The sequence below is a fragment of the Podarcis melisellensis genome (assembly GCF_964234715.1).
Source record: "Podarcis melisellensis genome assembly, chromosome: 9".
Lineage (NCBI taxonomy): Eukaryota > Metazoa > Chordata > Lepidosauria > Squamata > Lacertidae > Podarcis > Podarcis melisellensis.
The window spans coordinates 68412218-68434165 of NC_138541.1; the positions used below are offsets into that span (position 1 = coordinate 68412218).

Genomic DNA, 21948 nt, shown 5'->3' on the forward strand with positions numbered 1-21948 from the left:
TTCCCTCTGAATAATAGAATGTGAGACATCAAATGGAATTGTTTGACAGTAGGTACAGGAAAGACAGAAGGAAGTACTTCATATAACATATAATTAACTCAGGGAGTTCATTGCCACAGGATATAGTGAAAGCCGCAAGCTTAAATGGCTCTTAAAAAAGGGGATTCGACAAATTCAGAGAGAATAGATCTGTCAGTGGCTAGATTAGAATCTGTATTCCCGGAGTACTGTATGGTGGAGACAAACAACTGGATACTTCCCACCATAGTACTGTGTAAGCTTCTAAAAAGTATTTGGTTAGCTGCTGCAGGAAATTGAAGGACTCTTGGGATTGATCTAACAAAGCAGCTATTGTGAAAGAACCATCTCCAGCCACTCCAAAAGATCAAATTTCAGAGGTGCCAAACAGTTTTTTTGCAGTCATCAAGTTGAGTACCAGCCCTAATTAGGGCTGTGAGAGTTTTTCATTTATTTTTAATTAATTAATTTATACATCACTTGCATGACAGAATGGCTACTAAGCAGTTTGCAAGAATAAAATCAATTATAAAAGCCATATGTATTTAAAACGCACAATTAAAAAAAATGCATCAAAACACTTAAACAAGTGCATCAGAAAGCATAACAGTTAAAAGAGCAGGTATAACAGTTGGATCAGGAAGATCAAGGGAAAGGGAACACTCACCTAAATACATGCACCTTTAAGAGTCTGCAGATTGCCAGTACAGGCGAGCTCTTCTCTATGCCAGCAAGGAGGTATTCAAAAACACTAGTACCACTAGTGAAAACTATAAAGCCTCAAATGTATAGTTGGTTACTTGCTCTAACCTTGGATATGTGGTTCTCATAAAGACTGATAAATATCTAGTTGGAACAATACCATGAACTACAGATTTTAATTTGATTGTCGTTTTGCAATATTTTCCAACTTAAAATTCAGACATTATTCCCCCCCCCCGCCCAAAATGGAATGTAGTTTCTTAAACCTTATGAACTCTAGCCCATAGAACAAAAAAAATCTGCATTAAAAGAATAATGAAAACTAAAATTTTATATATACAAATGAACAGTTTTATTACAGAACAGCCACTGCTTTACTACTTTCTTACTGAATTTGAAAATGACCAGGAAACTGTTCTGTGAAACAACAATTGAAGATACTCACCCTGATTATATTTTATTTATTAAATTTCTATACCACCCTTCATCCAAGGATCACACAAAAATATATAGCATGATTACGATACGATAATCTTTATTGTCATTTAAATTGAAAGATCTACGTAAAACATTCAAAACCCAACAAGCGTTCTATCCCAGCTATCCCAACCTGGTTAGCCCCCTAAAAACTCTGATACCCCATTTTTTTATACAATATACTCCCACAGAGACCCCTTACACTGCGTTTAAGACCAAAAACTCCGCAGTCTTTACAACCCTGGACAGCATTGTTTTTTCCCTGACCGTGCAGCTCTCAAACCACACACACAGACCATACGTTAATACAACAGGTCCTTTGAGAGATGGTTTTCCGGAGGATTTACAAACAAAACAGCATGTTTTGTAAAGACATTTGATACTCTTGCCATCCACTTCCCCATCAAGTGTTATCATTACTAGATATTAAGTGGCCTGCTAGGATATTGAGTTGCTTGGAATCTCAAAGACTGCCAGAGGTTTGGTATGGAGTAGAAGCTATGCCCAAAAGCGGACATAAATTCCACATCACTGTCTGGATTCAGCTAACTGTTCCCACTAGTGGAAGCCTGTTCAAGAACTTCTGCTAGCACAGTGGGGTGACACCCCTGCTCTCCCCAAATTGAATTGAAACAGTGTGAGGGGAGCGGAGGGGAGATTGTTCTACCAGGCAAGCAGAAATACTTGCATTGACAGAACATTTGTAACGGCATGGTGTTAAATTCCTCTTCATGCCTTGAATTTTCTTCATAACAAATCCGTTCACAAAACAACTCAAAATATATGGATAGAAGTAGGTTCGCAGCATGATGCCACATCCCACTTCAGCTACTCCAATGGCTAAAGCAGCATTCCAGAAAAGGGAAGCAATGCAGGTGCTGGTATGGGAAAGGCAAGATGAATCTGGTGTCCCTTGGGAGGTGACCTGAAGCTTTGCCACAAATGGGCTTTCCTTAAGTCCTGATGCAACTTTTCTTCAGGCTTTAGCAAGAGGGCAAGGTGCCTTTTTGTGCCAGCACTCAAGCTCTCAGTCCTGCAAACATGTATGTTCCCTGTAGGATGTCAGATAGCAGGAGGGAGGGCAGTTTAGTTTTGGGAAACATCATAGAAGGAAAGTGTGTGTGTGTGTGCGCGCGCGCGCACCCACCCACCCACCCACCCCTTGCTGTTTCAACTTCATTTTGGGCATCTCAGGGCTACTTCTAAATAAACATACAAGCATCAAGTCCTTTATGCGATCTATCTTGGCTCTGAGCTTTGTGAATGAACAAGGATTTTAACCTGTACAGTCATACCGCGGGTTGTGATCGCTGTGGGTTGCACGTTTTCGGGTTACAGACACGCCAAAACCTGGAAGTACCAGAACGGGTTACTTCCGGGTTTCGGTGCTCGTGCATGCGCAGAAGCGCTAAATCACGTTTTGCGCATATGCAGAAGCGCTGAATCGTGTCAAACGTGTGCGTGGATGCAGCGCTGCGGGTTGCGAACATGCCTCCCGCATGGATCACGTTCGCAACCCGAAGTTCCACTGTATCTGTTAAGTGCAACATAGTTTGTTTTGCCTGGAACCAAATACTCTGGGTGACCTGCAGAAGCCTTGTTTGTACAGCTTTTTGCAGCTTTGTGTCCTACCCTACTTTTAAAGTGCCAGAGTTGAACCAGTCTTCCTGTTTACCTTCCAGAGTAAGACAATCTCTTTTTTTTTTTTTTTTTAAATAATCTTTATTGGTTTTCCAAAAAGGTTACATCAAATATATCAAATAAACATGCAGTACACCAGCAGAAAGAAAAAATAAAAAAGAAAAAATATTCTCCTCTTCACACTTATTTTCAATAGCTTCTTTTCAGGACTTCCCCACGTCTCCTCCTATTGTTTCCCAGCTCCAATTTATTTATTCTAGCAAGTTTTTCCCCTGAACATCCTGTACCTTATTTTGTTAAAGTTACTTATCCCTAATTTAATTAAATTCATTTTAGTTATAAAATCTATACTTTGTTTGTGCTTTGACATTTTAGTTATAAAATTATACTTTATTATGCTTTTGACGTTTCATTAACATATATCCCTTAATCCTCTATATAAAAATGAAAGAATAGACAGAAATATAAACATGGATCTAAAAAAAGAAAGAAAATACCTTTCCTAAATTTGCCACCATTTCCCTCCCCCGGATTCCCCATTCTTATAATACTAGTCTTTGTTCTATAAAAATTAAAAAGAAAAAAAAAGAAAGAAAAAAAAGAAGAGAAAAGATCCCCTTCGGACTGTTAATTCCCACCCTTCTCCCCCCGGTTTCAATCCTTAACCAAAGTACATTTAGTCCATCTTTTTAGCCTGGCGATCTCACGTCCGAGGCGCGCAAGTCTCTCACAGTTCCTTTCAGCTGATTTCTTTGAAAATCTCTCATGCTTAACTCCCAGGATCGGTGACTTATTTTCTCAGTGCTGGCAGTGATTCTTTCAGTTGGACCTGTTCGCTTATACCCAGTATTCCAACGCCGTTTCCTGAATCTATATGTCCCAAATAGTCCTGTTTTCACCTTGGTCAGTTTGAATTTCTTTTTAACAGGTCTTTCTCTCTTATGCAGTGTCTCAGCCTTCACTTCTTTTGAATCCTTTTGTTTGGCAGGTGTTTTTTCCTCCTCAGTCTTGAGTTCTTTTCCTTGTCCAGCTGCCTGTGTTTTGCGCAACGAGTCCCTTTCCAAGTCAGTTAGTGTATTTTCAGATAGTTTCGGGTCTGATGGGCTCGTAGACAAAACATGGCCTTTCTCATTCTTCTGTAACAATTTTCCCACGAAAAGGATCAGCTCTTTCAAGTCAGCACGTATTTCCTGTATTCCTTGTTTTAGTTCCATTCTTGCAATGTCCGAAAGTCCCCTCTAGAGGGGTTCTGGTTACTTAGTAATCTTTCCTTCTCCGATCCCAAAGTCAGATTTGTTTGTATCAATCTTTCCTTATTTGTGATATTTTGTAGCGATTTAATCAATTAGAGTTTCAATTTCAGTCCTTTCAACTTTGACAGCAAATTTGACAGCTGTCAAAAATATCTATATCTCGGCAGGCTCTTAACTCAGATTGCTCCCGGGCTTGAGTAGGGTGGTATTTTACTTCAAACAAAATACTCTCTTGTCCTCCAGCACCTTAACTTAGTTCTTTTAAATCCGTGAGGTTTATATCTTTTATCCAATCACACAAATTTTTCCCGCAATTTTAGTTGACAAATCCTTGCTTGCACTGTTAACAATATGGAGGAGGCGGACTTCCTTTTTTTTCCGTCTCCCCCGTTCGTGCCAAATCCAAACCAAAAAATTTGTAATCCAATTTTCAAGTTACTCACGGGTTGTTGCTCTTGCTTTTAAGTCCAAATTTAACAGGAAGAAGTCAGCGCTGACTGAAGAATGGCATGCGGCTTCGCCCGGCAGGGGTAGCAGAAGACTCACAGCACCACGCCGCTCCCTGGCACCCGATCCTTAGCCTTTAAAAAGGCTCTTTCACGAGTCGGGGGGGCGCTTACGGTGCCCGCCGAGTCACCATGTCCACGCACTCCGTGTGCGTGGTTTATGAGGGCCCCCGTGTCGCCGGCACGGTAAGACCCGGTCCCCTGCTGAGCCGATTCCCTCCGGAGCTCGGAGGGAATCCGCCATTAGCCAGACGCGCTAACCCGGAAGTGTGCAGAGTAAGACAATCTCTCCACATTTTAAGGGTGCAAATATCTGTCAGAGATCCTTATGTATACTGTATAGTGAAAAGTTCCTTTTGTATTTCCAGTATCTCATGGTGTTAACAGTCCTGTCTTTTCCTAACTACTGCTTAAGAGGCAGTCCACTATAAAAACTGAGAAATGCAAGACTTTTCTTTCCAGAGCTGTATTATGTGTATACTAGCCATTCATATAATTCAATTATGGTTAGTATTTTTTTCCATTATAGAATCTTTATATCAGTAGTAATTGTAGTAATAAAACCATATTTGCATTTCTGTTCTCCAAAATTACTTTGAGTACATCTTTTTTTTAGTTTGCTATATGGCTGTAAAATGTTCAAACTTGTAAAAATAAAGCCAGTTTATTTGCCTTACCAAAAGAAAGAAGCCAATTGGAAAAGGTTGGGGGGTATGAGGAGGCAGGATTCTGCTGTCTAGACTTGATGTTTGTGGTTTGAACATTTTGAGGTAACACACTACCAGTTAATTTAAATGAACTTTCTGCCTTTGTAATTGAGCAGACTGTCAGGATTTGTCAGGTCTTGGCCTAGGTTCTAGACAGGATGCAACTGGTGTTAAGTTCACATTGGATCAGGTGAACTAGGAACAAAAGGCAAGAGACAATAGACAGATAAGAATCAAAAGGCCAGAGGCAAGTGCAGAGTCAGAGCCAGGCAGAAAGCCAACTGACTTGGGCTAGTCACTGTGTCTCAGCCCATCTCTAGTAAGCATTGTAGTTAGGCAGGGTGATTTTGAGGCTAAAAGTGCAGAACAAGGGAATTGTACACTCCATCTTAAGCTGCTTGGTGGAAAGGCAATATTAAAGTGTAATAAATAGGCCCCACATTTTAAAATTATATCTAATTGTGCTCTGTCAATATTTGCTTGCATTAATGCTGTTAATCATACTGCTGCAAAGCCTCAGCATAAAGTTGCTACTTAGTTGGCTCATGAAATGCAGATAATAAAAAGTGAATCTTGTACGTTTTCAAAGGTCTCATTAAAAAGTAATAGTCTTCTACTTTGTACTTTATTTTCTCAGTGTGTGGTGTATAATCCCCTCCCTCCCCCGGGTTGGAGGCTTCAATGCTGTACAAGGTGAAATGTTCAGCAACAATCTGTTGAAAATATATTATATATAGAAGTACCTTGACAGAGGACGGATCTTAGAACAGTTTATACTGTCAAAACATCTGCAGATGGTGCTTAAAGCAATACTGTGCAACTCTTTGAGGGTTTTTCTTTGTCAAGTGTTTCTTTCACAGTGTTCCCTGGAACTTTCCCCAGAAAAATATTTACTTACACTTCAGAAAGCTTTCAATGTGGCCACTGTTTTCTGTAGGAAAGATATTTCATGATTGTACAGATGGTAGCATATCCTCTTAGGATAACCTTTCATATTATGATAGGAAGTATTTACTGTTATTAATAATGGCTGGCATCCAAAAAGCTTGTTCGATTCACACAAGGGACTCTTATCAGTCATACAGAATTCTTTCCCCCCTTTTAAGCAGCTGATTCCTATGTCGCTTCACAAACAGTGAACATAGGCAGACTATTAAACATGTTTCAGTGTTTGTATGTTTCATAAGGGGGTACTTCCTGAGTGACCAATATCATATTTGCAAGTGTCTTTATATACTGTTTTGTGTTAGCTAATATTATTTGAACTCAAGATGTTTTCCCAGATAGTTTAAATGCTTTCTTTTTATTGTGTTTATAAGAAGCAGCAGTTAGTACAGAATGCTGCAGCACAGTGAGACCCTGTCAGCCTCTTGACACCTCTGCTCACTGGTTGCCTCTTTGCTACTGGGCCAAATTCAAGGTGTTGATATAAAGAGCCCTTAACAGCTTGGGACCAGTTTACTTTTGATATTGCTTTGCTATCTGCAGAACTGGCACTGTTACAGGTACCGCATATGACCCATTCTGCACTTGTAAGAAATTGATCTTTTAGTGTGGCAGCATCTACACTTTGAAAGTCCCCCTCCTATTGAAAACAGAAAGGCTGTACTCTTTTGGGCACTTACTTAACACTTTCGTCCAGGCATGGCCAAACTTGGCCCTCCAGCTGTTTTGGAACTACAACTCCATCATCCCTAGCTAACAGGACCAGTGGTCAGGGATGATGGGACTTGTAGTCCCAAAACAGCTGGAGGGCCAAGTTTGGCCATGCCTGGTAGGAAACCTATCCAGACATGTAGAAGTTAACATCTGTTTTATCTCTTTTAAGCTATTGTTAGCTTTTATTTCATATATTGAATGCTTTATATTCTTGTTTTTTTACTGATACTTATATTGTTATTTTTATAACTGTTTAGAAGTTTGTGGTTTTTTAAAACTATATAGATTTAAAGAAAAATGTGAGGGAGGGAGAGCACATTAATGGTACATCAAAGTACAGTTTACCATTAATGTGTGGGCTCCTAAAGACTGCAGCTTCTTTGCTCCTCCAGGGATTCTGTGAGCTGAGCTGTTTGGCTTAGCATGTCTTCAAAATCCAGACTCAGCTGTCACCAAGGTTTGCCACTTGTGGTTTGTCTGGAGGAGACAAACCTCAAGTCCAAGTTTGGATGACACATTAAGGCAAATCAGTCCAGAGAACTATCACTCTCATCCCCTCACACTAAAGGTAAAGGACCCCTGGACGGTTAAGTCCAGTCGAATTCAGCTATGGGCTGTGGTACTCATTTCCACTTTCAGGGCAAGGGAGCTGGCATTTGTCCGCAGGCAGCTTTACTGAGTCATCTGGCCAGCATAACTAAACTGCTTCTGGTGCATGGGACACTGTGACGAGTAGCAGAGTGCACGGAAACACCATTTATCTTCCTGTTGCAGCAGTACCTAGTTATCTACTCAAGCTGGTATGCTTTTGAACTGCTAGGTTGGCAGGAGCTGGGACAAAGCAATGGAAGTTCATTCTGTTACACAGATTCAAACTGCTGACCTTACAACTGGCAAGCTTGGTGGTTTTCACCACAGTGCCACCCATGTCCATGGTCTGCCTTGGCACTATATATGAACAAGCTCAGTGAGACCCAATGCTCACAGTCTACCTCATTTTCTCCTTATTTCTTGCATACTTGAAAAAGGGCTTACTTGGAATTCTAATTTTGATCCAAGGAACTATATCTAATGCATGCATATCTAATATAACAGACTAGGGTGTGCATGAGTTTTTGCAGCTTAGTTTCAGGACCAATAACTTAGGGGACCAATTCTGTAAAGCAGAGCTTTCCAGACTGTGTCTCATGACAAGATAGTGTCACTGCAGTGTATAGTTGTGTTGCGCATACACTCCCCGCACTCCTCCCGGGGCTGGGAATCAGTTAGTTTAACCCCTGGTTTGCTAGTAAAACTGAATTACTGTGTCACGAAATGATGCATGTCTAAAAAGTGTGTCACCAATATGAAAAGTTTGGAAAGCTCTGCTGTAAAGCATTATTTTAAGCAGTATAAGATGGAAAAACACAAATATTTACTTTAATGCTGCTGCAATTGTTTGAAAAGGGAAATATTGTAATTTTTTACATTATTTTGTTTTATAGAATTCTGAGCAACAATAAGATAACAGAATTGAAGAATGGTTCCTTTGCTGGATTAAGCCTTCTTGAAAGATTGTAAGTCCTGCCCCCCTTTTATGTTTTAAGTATTATAATGCGGAAGGAGATGGAAGGGAGGGAGAATTTACCTCTCTAACTATATTTGAATTTTTTTAAAACTACTACAACAACATTAAGATACTCCAGAAGTTAATATACTTGGCTGAATAGTTTTCCTGCTGAACGTATAATAAATACAAAACTAATTGCTTCATATGTAATAAGAAATAAGGAATATATTTCCATATTACTTTAGCATATTATTCTATCAATGCTTACTTATAAATAAGTTGCCATGATGATGATGATGCCACCCATCTGACTGCGTTGCCTCCGCGACTCTGGGCTGCTCCCAACAAAAATAGTTCAAACACAGTACAACATCACACATTAAAATTACTTTCTCTCGTGGAAATAAACTTATGACTACAATTCCAGTCATGTTTGCTGTAAAGCTCTTAGGTGCAATATAAATAATAGCAAGGATTTAAAGATTTAAAGAACTTTCATTAGGTGCATCCAAGGGCCTAGGTACACCCAGCTAAATTTTTGTTTTTTGAATGGCAGTGCCGCATGGCAAATCACAGCCTACTTACAAAATTCCCTAGAGTTTCAAAAGAAGTGTGCAGTGCAATGCAGTGAGGGATAGCCTTTTTATTATTTTTTATTTAGAAAACAAATATTTAAACATTTCTTAGGCAAACTGTGCTGTTGATGATGATGCCTTCACTGCAATAGTAATGTATGTGTGTGTGTATATATATATATATATATATATTTCCATAATCACATTTTGAGTGTGTTAACTTTTTGAGAGATGGGAACAGTTTTTCTTACAGTGCAAAACAATCTAGAATTCTCTTTTACTGCGTTTAATTAAGGTTGTGACTTAAAAACTTTAAATATTCCAGTAATATTTCTAAATGGTAAAGAACTACTCTAAATTATTTCTTTTCTTTTCTTTTCTTTTGGGGGAGGAGTGGGGGAAAGCATTCGGAGCATAAAGGAAGAATTTGTCTAAAGTGATTGAGGACTGAGTGAGCATTGAGAAAACAGGTTGCAGACAGATAGGATTGCTTTAATGTTCACTGCCTCCTAAGGCCTTTTAGCAGTACAGAAATGCTGGTTTTGTGCAGTGAGGCTTCAAGTGGAATTCTAACTTTGGATTCACACTGCACCTAAAAGTCATATTTGCTGCAAGTTTGTAAACCATCATCCCCACAGCAAAGCAAAAGTAAATGGGCATTATTGAGCTGGGATTGGCAATGCAAAGAGATCATAAATACATTTACTCAAAAGTAAGTCCTATTCTGAATTATACCCTTTGGTTAGCAATGTCTTCTTGCTTAATGTTGTTTAAAATGGCTCCTGATCTTCTACAGCATTGCTGAAATTGCTTTTTAATCACTTCCTAAAACAATTTTCGATTCAGGATGCTCCTATTTAAAGCTTTATTCAGTACACATTTACTTGGAAGCAAATCCCACTGGATTCATTGAGGCTTACTCCCAAGCTGCAGTTGAGGGGCAAGGCAACCTGCTGTTGCTTTCCTGAAGCCAAAGTTAAGTCAGGTGTGCAGATGGAGAAATGGTCTATCATCGCACAGGACGTTTAAGTACTTAATTAGCTGTTACACAGAATGAGAGTTTGTATGCACCTCCATGTGCTCTCTTCAAGATCCCGCCTCCATGTTCCTTGAGCTTCTTATACACACAAAAGCCCTACTTCTTTCTATTCATTAGAACAGAGAAAGCTGCTTTATATCAAGTCAGATGACTGGTCTTTCTGGTTCAGCATTGTCCACACTGGGAGGCAACAGCTTTCCATGGTTTCAGATAGAAGCCATTCCCAGCCCTAACAGATTCCCAAGGGTTGAATCCAATACCTTTTGCATGCAGCACAGCCCTGTAGTCTCTTCATGCAGTTCAACAAGAGCTGAAAGATATTTGAGGAAAGGATTTAACATTTCCTTCATTTTGTGTTCATCCCAAATACCACATTTTCCTTAGAACCAGAAAGTAATGTAGAACATAAATAAATATGCTGTCGTTTTGTGGCTCAAACATGATGAGCATAATCAAGCACAGAGCTATGCACTTAAGTCCCTTCTAATCATTGAGCTTAGGCATGCCTAATGTTGTGTTGAATTGCAGCCAATGAGTATAAATGTGGCATTTTACAAACTTTGGCAGTTCTAATGATCTCTTTAGGAGCTTATAACCATATATCCAGGAGCTTTCATTAATTGATTGTCTGAATACATGCTGCTTTGCTTAGTAGCTTGTTCAAGTGGGAAGTGACTGCTATCTATTTTAGGAACTGCAGCAGTTGCTGAGAGAGACTGTAAACCTGCAAAGTGCCTCTTGGTAGCATGTCAACAGAAGTTTTTGATGCAGAATACAGTACTAACCTTAAAATGTGTTATTTGCTATGGTGTTTGGAAATTTGTATGTTGTTCCAGGCTTGATTCTCTGTGGCCCAGGTCAGCATCTAGATTCACATTTCAGGAAGCTGTGTCCTAAGGGCACAGCTTCACAGAGCCCTTTTGACTCTTAATTGGCAAGTTTGGGGTCAAACAGCACCCCCAAAAAGGCTGTATTTGGGTAGCCCTGCCAGTTATTCATCCCAGTCTACTTTAACACTTCCTGAAGTCCCAGTTGAGTTTTTATTGAAGAGCGTTTGCTGTTGTCATGCTTTACCATCATTCCCCCAAAGCTTCTATTTACTATTTTGCTTTTACTGATAAACTTTACTCAATATTTTGTCTTGGAGGTGAAACCATTTTGTCTTGGAGTTGAAACCACAGTATAATGTTAAAGATCACTGTTAGAAGATCATCATCATCACCATCCTTAATTAAATTTGAATACTGCCCTTCATCCAAAGATCCCAGGGTGGTTCACAACAGAAAAATATAAAATAAGAATACAAAATACATAATTAAGCAAACACAAACAAATAACCTCTTTCCCACAAACACATTTTAAAAGCCATAGAATATTAATCGGCCAAAAGCCTGGCCAAAGAGAAACCTTTTTGTCTGGAGCCTAAAGATACGTAACCAGCCTTTCTGGCATTCCACATGTGGGGAGCCACCACAGAACAAGGCCCATTCTTGTGCTGACACCCTCCAGACCTCTCGTGGAGGAGGCGCACACAAAGAAGAGCTCAGATGATGGTTGCAGGGTCCGGGTAGGTTCATATGGGGAGAATCAGTCCTTGAAGTATTGTGGTCCTGAACCATTTTACACTTTATAGGTCAGCACCAGCACTTTGAATTGGGCCTGGAAACTAAACTGGCAGTCAGTGCAGTCGGGCCAGGATTGGTGTAATATGCTCAAACCATCTTGCCCCAGTGAGCAAGCTGGTCACCAAATTCTGCACTAGCTGAAGTTTCCAAACGGTCTTCCGAGGCAGCCCTATGTATAATGTGTTCCAGTAATCTAACCTACAGATTAGATTACCTATGTGGAACAAAGGTGCATGAATAAAGTTTGCTGGTGTCATAAAGGAACCCTCACCCCAGTCTTAAAGCATTTGTTCAATATCTTACATAGAATTATTAATCTGACAGTTATAACTTCATTATTGTTGTGCAGTTTGGCACCAGTGAGCAGCACTGAGATTTGGGGAGAAAGTTGTGTTGTTTAGTGATGAGTTAGATGACCAAGGTAATGAAAACCCAGTGTTCATCTCTTGAATAAGATTTCTGGAGTAATCAGACATAATATACTTTTTATTCTGTATATATTATTGATCTCCAGTAAGAGCAAAAAAAATATTCTGGTTTTCAGACGTGAAATTTATTTTATTTGTCATTATTACTTCATTGTTACTTTTTAATATACTGTGTCATTGAGAGAGAGCTTTTGTTTCAAATTACAGTATATGTAAACTTTTTGGGCACAGTTTTTCTCAACATGCATGTAAGAATCCCAGTAGGGAAGAACAGATTTGCTTTCCCACTCTTTCCTTTGTACCTGCACAAGTGTGGATGCACACCAGGGATTTATCGGAGGTAATGGGATGTTGACAGTCTCTCTCTCTCTCTCTCTCTCTCTGTCTGTCTCTCTCTCTCTCTCTCTCACGAACCTGTCCAAGCTTTAGTCGAGGAAGCCTGGTGTAAAACTGCATGTGTTCCAAAGATGGGCTGTTGGGAGGAGATGGCAAGGCTTTGTTAAGCCTTTTGGAGACCCCTCTGTATGCAGGCATTTTGCTCACGTGGGGAAAGATTAAATCCTTTGGCTTTTTTTTAAAAAAGAGTTTTCTGCTTCTAACTGAGCTCAGGTTCAGGTTCTTTAACATTGAGTCAGGATAATGGAAGAAATGTCACCATAAAAAACAGCGATTAAGGCTGGTATCAACATTCCTAATTTACGCTGAAAATCAGTGGAAGGATTTCATTCTAACCCATTTCTCTGAACAAAATATTTAAATCAAGAAGTGGGTATTTAATTCCCCCCCCCCACCTATGTTAGATTATAAAGTCGTTATCCACCTTGTAAATTTAGTCATACTACTACTTTTCTATCGTAATCCATACACTTTGAAAATTTTCTTTTTCTTTTTTTAAACAGGGACCTTAAGAACAATCTCATTAGCACTATAGATCCAGGAGCTTTTGTAGGACTTTCATCTCTAAAAAGACTGTAAGTATTTACATTTGTTAACCTGGAATTAAATGGAATGTCAGAAAGTAGCAATTTAAATGTAGTCTGAACTAAAGCTTCTCTGATCTTTGAAGAAAGCCCTTAAGCCATAGGCACAAGACCTCTTACTTTGCAATGTTATATTACTGTTGTTTAAATCTATACTGTTCACTGCTCTAGAGTACTGTATGCAGTTCATGCTGCCCCATCTTTTTTAAAAAAAGTTGATCTGAGAAGGTACAGAAATCATAAGGTGCTTTGGCATTTTATTTTATTATTTAAAAAGAAAATAATGCAGTGCTCTTCTCTCCCTCCATTATTATATTCAGAAAAATTTGTGTGTTTTAAGACATACACACTTACCTAGGAACTGGCCTGAGTGAACTCAGTGGGACATCTGAGTAGATATTAGTCTTCCCTGCAAATCTGACATACTGAATGACCAGCACTTTTTTATCTCTGTCATTTTAGCTAGGATTCAAATGGACACCCCTAAATTTGGTGCCTTACAGATCAGTCCAACTATGTCTATGCAGAAGTAACTCATACTGAATTCCAAGGGGCTTGCTTGATCACAGTCTAAATTCTAGTTTCGATTGCTGATTTTTTTGAGTGAATTAAAATTACTTGAATTAAATTTTGTGTTACATGGTCAAATGAAGTATTTTGGGGGTCTTTTTTCATTTTGAACAGAGACCTAACAAACAACCAAATAGGATGCCTGAATGCAGATATATTTAAAGAACTTGCAAATCTTGTTCGGTTGTAAGTATCATTCTGTTAAATATTATTTTTAGCAATAATTTGAATTAAGCTTTTAGTAAACTCCTTTGCTAGCTAAATTGGTAGTCTATTGTTCATATAAGGATTTCAAAATCCTTATCTGGAATTCTGTTTTACAAACCATGTATTCCTAACTCAAAATGTATACATGGTTTGTAAAACAGAGTTATATTCCACATTATTCACCCAAAGATTCAACTTCCCCTGCTGTGATTGTTTTGCCAATTACACTGTAATACTTTTCCTCTGTGGTGGCCTAGCTAGACAGAGAACTAGACATGGGTGAGATACATGCATACCAGTACTTGCTTAAGGGGCAGCCCCCACCATAATGATGGTTTGTGTAATGAGTTACAATTGGAATTGAGAATAACCTACATTTTTGATCCAGAATAGTCCAGAATAGCACAAGGCTTTCTCTGAAGCTGACCGAACACTTGCTGTGTACTAATAGCAATCTCAGTCTTCCAAGTTCTGATCCAAAAAAACACCATAAGAGGAAGATGTCAGGTGGCTTGGGAGTGCCAAGGTTTGCAGAAATACAAAATACCATTAGGTAAAATATACTGGAGGGGAATATATAAAATATATATAAAAATAAAAGAGACCAGTAGCACCTTAGAGACCAACTAAGTTTGTTCTTGGTATAAGCTTTCGTGTGCATCAGATACACTGAAGAATACTACACACACACACACACACAGAGAGAGAGAGAGAGAGAGGGAGAGAGGGAAGAATAATATATTTTATATGTTTTTATATATTTCGACTGCGTCAGACCAACATAGCTACCTACCTGAATCTATACTGGGGGGAGGGAGAGATAAACTCCCAAAAGTAAGGATTGAGTTTGGTCTGTGGGCATGAAATGCTCACAGTTGGAGAGGTGGAATGGAAAACTGGGGGGGGGGGGGGGGAGAGAGAATTAAACCCTGAATAACCACACCCTACACTGCAACAAGTTTGTTGTCAGTCCCACTTGTACGTATCTAATGTCAGTGTTTTAAACTTTCCTAGAAATCTTTCGGGAAACCTGTTTTCCTCACTTGCGCAAGGAACATTTGATCATCTTACATCACTGAAATCTCTGTAAGTGTGAATCTGGGTGAGGTTTTTTTGGTGTAATTTTGAAAGCTAAAAGATATTGGTGTTAAAATTAAGTACTGAACATAACTGAATTAGATTTCATTTTATTTTACTGAAAAGCCAGTTTTGCCTCAGGCATTATGATTTTTTTGTTGTTGTTAAAACTGTACTGAGTTGTACTGAGCAAGTATGAACTTAGGAATATTAACACCACCTCCCAGGTGTCCTGTGGCGTATAAGAATTCCTTCCAGATAACCAAGTATGAAAGGATAACCAAGTGTAAAAGTTTAGGCAAATTGAAGAGTTGTTGGCTGTTCTTTAGGCCGCTGTAATGTTACAAGTTACTTAAGAAGGTATGCTTGGACAAATGAGCTACTGAATTTTTATGGCCAAAATACCTAGTTGAGTATTTTCAGTAATGCAGAGTTGGGCTGTTGATTGATTACAAATATTTGGAAATAGCTCAGTTATGTACACCAAATTTATACCGGTTTCAGTGGGATTTTGCCTCTTTAAAAAACAAAAATCTGTCTTTTGTTTGTTCCAGTGAATTTCAGACTGATTATCTACTTTGTGACTGTAATATTTTGTGGATGCAGCAGTGGTTGCAAGAAAGAAATATAACTGTTCGTGAGACCAGATGTGCTTACCCCAAGTCACTGCAGGCTCAACCAGTTTTGAGTGTTAAGCAAGGTCTTCTCACTTGTGGTAAGAACATTATAACAAAGCAATGCTGACTCTTAATAACTATTCCCAAAGTGCATCTTTCCATTCTCTTCACGCAATTTGGTACTTTTGCACTAACACCAGGGCCTAAGTGTTCTTTCTTTAAAAAAGAAAAAAATAAGTTTAGCCCTCTGTCTTTGTGGACAGCGATAGAAGGCCCTAGGAAAAATAAACATAATGCATGAAGTTGAGCTTTAGACAACCAGTGTGACATACCACTTTAGGTGTTATTCTTGTATTTAAATATTAGACCAGGTTTGCTGGTAGTTTGAGAATCTTTAACTTGCAGTAAGTGCTGTCTAATATTTTGTAATTATCATTCCTTTTAGGCTGATGCTACTTCTGGTTATATGACATGGCAGTTCTCTAAAAGAATTTTTTATTTTACATTCAGTAAATACATTATATTTATCTAAAACATGGTGTTTTGTTTCAATGGAATACAGACCCCCCTCTGGAATTACCATCTTTCTACATGACTCCCTCTCATCGTCAGGTTGTATTTGAAGGAGACAGCCTGCCTTTCCAATGTATGGCTTCGTATATTGATCAGGACATGCAGGTTCTGTGGTACCAGGATGGGAAGATAGTTGAAACTGATGAATCCCAAGGCATTTTTGTTGAAAAAAACATGATCCATAACTGCTCACTCATTGCAAGGTGAGGATTTGGGCTGTAGTTTCTTCTAGAACAGGTGGCCAACTTGTGGCCCTTCAGATGTTACTGGGCTCCAGCTCCCATCATCCCTGACCATTGGCTGTGTTTCCTGGAATTGATCGAGGTTTAGTCAAATGACATCTGGCATGCCTTATGTTTGCAAGCTCTATTCTAGTAGATATCTTTGGCAAAGCAGGCATTTGTTCACCTTTTAAAAAACCTGTTTACTTGCTCTTGAATGTTGGTTTTGCCTTTTACCTTAGTGCTCTGACCATCTCAAACATTCAAGCTGGATCTACTGGAAACTGGGGCTGTCATGTACACACCAGACGTGGGAATAATTCAAGGACTGTTGACATAGTGGTATTGAACAGCTCTGCGCAGTACTGCCCGCCGGAAAGAGTTGTCAACAACAAAGGCGACTTCAGGTTGGTGATGACAGCTTTGAAGGAGAATGTGTCTGCTGCTCTTACAGATTGCTTTTGAGTTCAAATGTTCCCTGATTCTGTTCTCCTTTATGATAAAGGCTGAGTTATCATGACTCTCAGTTGCATTAGATAAGGAAATGAAGAGCCAGTGTCTTATTTATCGGGCCTCCTTGTTGGGAGAAAGCCATCACAACTCCTTCAGATTAAAAACAATCAGTTAAAAGTACAAAGCTGGTATTAATGTAGAATAAGTAGCCTTGATCTAACTTAAAAAAAGTAAAAAGTTGCTGAGGTGGACTGAAATATAAAACTTTATCTAGAAACACCGCTTAGATTATTTAAGGGGTAGAAACCTCACAAGAAGAGACCAAATCCAGCCCTCCCGGCCTCTGTGTGGCTCTTCAGATACTTCCTATGACACATCCCTTACTTTATACCAGTGGCAGACCTTGGGATCTCAAATTTCAACAGTGCCCCGTGCAACGACAAAATTTGGTGCCTCTTGTGCTCCATTCTAAATAATAGTTGCTGCACCACCCCCAAGTATCTGCGCCCAGTGTGACCGAACCAGTCACACTTTCCTAAATCTGCCTCAATTCATACCATCCTTATGTGCTTTTGCCTGGCTAGAATGTGATCACTCTTCCTGGTTGCCTTCATGGAAGATAGAGAGGAGTGTTTTGTACAAAGGTAAAATGTACATTTGCCTCTTTGCTCAGCTTTGCCCCTGGCCTTGCCCCTGGGAGGTTGCCCAGATGAGAATGTGGCCCCTTGACTGAAGAAGGTTCCCTGCTCTTGGTTTATTTGTTCAGTCATTTAAAACCAGTTTGCATATTACTGTGAAACAACTGTGTTCAAGCAGTAAGTGTAATAGATGTAACAACCACTATCTGCATCTAGGCGATGTTAATTACTGTTGGACATTGCACACACTCACCTTCATTTTGCACTTGTTTCTTTCTTCACCTTTTCCATTCTGACCTCTTTGCTGCTGGTTAAACTAACAGCACATTGCCTCTGGAGGTGCCAGCCATAACAGTTAGAGTCTCTCTGTGTAAGGTAACGCCTTTTCTAACTTACGTCTGTTGCACTTTCTAGCAGTAGTGCGTACTGTGAAGTGAAGTAAGTCAGTGTAGAGGCCATTTGTCTTTTGATTTTTGTTAGCCTGTCCCTGTCATTCCCTCTCCCCACCTCCAATTCAGGATCACTTTGCATAGGATGATTGTGTACGTAGATATCACTTCCATGTGGTGGAAACATACATATACTATGAACTGCAGGATATAAGACTGCACCACTTTTGTCAAGCGGTATATAAACCTTGTCAAGTAAATGAATAAAATGCCTTGATTTCAAGTTAAGGCTTAATACCTTGCATGTATAGCCCACAAATCGTTTATTAGCTTGTTTGCTTGCTTATCCCTAAGAAAATCATTTGTGAGACACTGACTTGGCTTGCCTGTCATATTAAAACATAGGTGAAGTAAACTATGGTTTAAGCTGAATGAGTAGCATGCTGCTCAAATACTGTTGCTTCAATCTTCTCCCCTGCTCACACTGCACTGTGAAGGAAATGGTGGTTGTATGTGAACCTGGGCTTGTGGTTTGTTTCTTGAGGGAAACCAAGATTTGTTCTTGGCTTAGCACTCATGGTTTGTTTGAGGGAAACAAACCACAATTGTATGTTGTTCACACAAACCAGGCTCTGACTTGTTTCCTTCCTAGCTCAGTCCTCTCAAGGCTTTGGTGCTTATATCCTGGTCCATTTGACATACAAACTGGGATTGATTGTTCAAAAGAGGGAATGAAAGACCCCCTTTTGCCTGTTTTACTTTCAAGCATTTCTTGCTTGTCAGAGGTGACCAGGTGAGTTTACAGGGAGATATGCCCTTAGGAAATGGCGGCCGTTATATGCTCAAAATATATGTTAGGTTTGCATTGGTCACCTTTTCAGTAAGACATGGATCAAAACTACTCTAATTCTGTGTACCTAGGGGAGATTGGTACTTTTGGTTCTCCAACCTTCAATTACTGCATCACAGATCTCTGTTGAAATTGAGAGGTGCTTTAAAAGCAATTTGTGATACAACATTTGGAGGAAGTGGCCTGTGTGTGTGGTATTTCAACAGTTCAAAGATGAAAGGTGTAAAATTTCATTAGCCATCTCCAGGCCCTTAAATGCCTCAAGTAGTTCTTTGGAGCCAAGCCATGTCTGCCTTTCTCCTGTTACTTTAGTCCTTTCCCTGGTGCAACCTTTTCCATTTATAGGAAATGCTGTGTTGAGTTGAGAAGATAAAAAAATATAAGAAAGTTTCTGGCAGTGTTTATGGAAAAAAAATGCAGAGGAATTTAAATAACTTTTAAAATACAATTGTGAATTGTTCATTTTGGACTTACAATTAGAGGCAAAAACAGATGGTAAAGCTTGTTTTTTGAGCATTCTCTATTAAATTAACCTGTGCTTAGCAGTGATTGTTCAGTTTAATAGGATTTTGCCTCTCTGGAATTCATTGGAAGGAAACACAATTTCTGGAAACATTCACTTTATCAGGAGGTTCACTAGAGTTGGGTTTACTGCAAAAACCTTCTATCTGTGGTATAGAAAAAGCAATAACAAAGAGCTATATTTCACCTTTTGAGGCCATACAGAAAGCAGGCTCTGACTTGTAAAGGAAATTATTCTGAGCAGATGGCTGTAAATGCACCTAGGAACATTTACCTTTATTGTTCTTGGTTTGGACGGCAACAGCATAGCTGGAAGTGTCTATTTTGATTCTGCTTAGAAGCTATTTCATACTGAAGTAGAAGAACTTAAATGCATCTCTTCTCCAGGGAGAAAATAGTATATTCAAGCAAAGAAAGAAGTACATATGTATTAGCTATACTTCATTCATTTCAGTTTGATTGTCCTTTTCAAATTGAAAAAAGACTAGCTCAGTATTTACGCAGCAATATGCTTTTCTACAACTGCATTTATTTTGTGCATCATGCACAAACAGAATCCTGTTAGTTCTCACCATGGCAAAATGTAAAATAGAAAACCAATTTTGAAAAACCATTCACGTTTATTTTAGCACATCTTTCAGGATTTTCCTGAAAATATATAAGAACGTGGCAGCTCTGGTGAATCAAACCAAAGGTTCATCTAGTCTAGCATTCTGTTTTCAGCAATGGCCTGCTGAATGTTTCTCGGATGCCTATAGAAAGGGCATGAAGGCAAGAGCTGTCTCCCGTTTGTTTTCCTGAAACTGTTTTTCAGTTCACAGGCTCTTAATATAAAAGTTCCATTTTTCTGCTAAGGCTTATAGCCACTGATCTGATCTCTATGAATTTAACTGCTTCTTTTCTAAAACCCATCTTAACCTTTGGCTCTCATTCAGTTGGTAGGAATGTGGGATAGGGTTTCTGCATGAGATGCCTTCTTGCCCTGGGAGATTTTTGTGGCCTCTCTAAGGCTTCTCTGCAGAAAACTGAAAACCTTGTTGTCCTGGCAGACCTCTGGCCTGTAGGTGTTTGGCATAGAACTGTTCCTTTGCTTTTTTTATCTTAGCTGTTTTAGCTTACTGCTGTTTGTTTCCTTAATTTTGTTTACTGTTACGTGCTGTGTGTTTAATATTTTCACAAAAATATTGATTGTGTGGTGCAAGCCATATTAAGTGCCTCAATGCAGGATACATATGTTTTAAATAACGTCCTTGTGGCAGTGAATTTTGCAAGTTTTGAATTTTCTGTTCTGAATTTACTACTCCTGAATTTCATTGAGTGTCCCCAAGTTCTATCATTATATGCAAGGAAGAAAATTTATGTTATAATCTCCTCATATATAACCTGTTCATAATTTTGGAAACCTCTCCTGTGTCTTTCCCTTAGTCCTTTGTCTACACCTAAAAAGCTCCAGATGCTTTTTATCTTTTCCTTGTAGAGAATAGAGAAAATATTCTACTGTTCCCTTGATCATTTTCGTTGCCCTCTTCAAAATTTTAAAGCTGTCCAAACTGGTGCAATTTACAGTTTTGGAAAGGTTTCCAATAATGAGTCAACATTGTATGTAAAGGATTGTATAGGTGCTTGTCTAAAAATACAATAAACACATGAGTGTTTTCCATTGTTACTGTTTATCGTCATCAAAGATAAATGGTATCTGTTTTGAGGTCTTAAAATCTTCCCGAAAGACAGTTACGATTTATACCTAAGTAATAGTTAAACTGCCAGTTTAACTCATTCACAGGCAAACTCTCAATAAACCAAGTATCAGTAGTTGCAAGAACAGTGTTTCAAGAAAAAAAAGGCAGACCTATGTTAGTTCTTTAACTTTGTGGAAATAATAGGTTTCACTTTCTTACTCTACACATTTCTGTAGAGTATCTTGAAGAATATCATTGAATACTTTAGCTAAACTTGTATGTTAGTGCATAGAAATAATAATTTTCTCAACATGCTTAGATCCAAAAGGGGAAAATAAAAGCATCCCCCCCCAAAAAAAAAAATTTCTGGGATTTGAGAGGTTTCTCTCTATAACTTTTTGGGGGGGTTGTGAACCGTCTGGTACATCAACATTATGTGAATTTGGTATAAACATGTGTAAATTAGATACTTTCCACAAGGGCCTAATTAATAATGTAGTTAATTGGTTGGTCATTTTCATTGGTTTATCAGTCCTCTAAAACAGTCCTGTGCGTGTTTATTCAAGAGTAAAACGTACAGATTTCAGTGGAAGTTACTCCCAAACAAGAAAGTGTGCAAAAGATTGTAGCCTTTATGTTTAAAATACAGTAGTGTTTAATATCCTTCATCTTTATCTCTGGTTACCTTTATTAGCCCACTTTACTCAATACTCTTTTATTAAACAAAAATGACAACAGGGGTAAGATGGAGTACTCATTGCATCTCCAAGTAATTTAATTAAGTTTCTGTATTATGGCATTGAGAGATTAAAAATATTTTCCACAGAGTTTTTAAGCTCTTTAACATAATCCCTTGAATAATATTACTTGTTCTAGTTTTGTCAAAAGTCAAAGTGTTTGATACTTTAATTGACAAGTGTAATTATTATTCTGAGTTGAATTGCAGGGCTGCCTCATTTTACTTTAAAATTATAGCCAAAATGAGAGAACAAT

The 21948-nt window shown here is 38.7% G+C and overlaps 1 protein-coding gene across 1 annotated transcript in view; it reads left to right on the forward strand.

The window, feature by feature from the left end:
- ADGRA3 (adhesion G protein-coupled receptor A3) overlaps nucleotides 1-21948 on the forward strand; it is a 45786-nt gene that overhangs the window by 5597 nt on the left and 18241 nt on the right. Inside the window, exons 2-8 of the mRNA XM_081924365.1 lie at nucleotides 8448-8519; nucleotides 13079-13150; nucleotides 13844-13915; nucleotides 14951-15022; nucleotides 15568-15728; nucleotides 16193-16406; nucleotides 16667-16831. Coding sequence (XP_081780491.1) covers nucleotides 8448-8519; nucleotides 13079-13150; nucleotides 13844-13915; nucleotides 14951-15022; nucleotides 15568-15728; nucleotides 16193-16406; nucleotides 16667-16831 — 828 coding nt within the window. The remainder of the gene's footprint in view (nucleotides 1-8447; nucleotides 8520-13078; nucleotides 13151-13843; nucleotides 13916-14950; nucleotides 15023-15567; nucleotides 15729-16192; nucleotides 16407-16666; nucleotides 16832-21948) is intronic.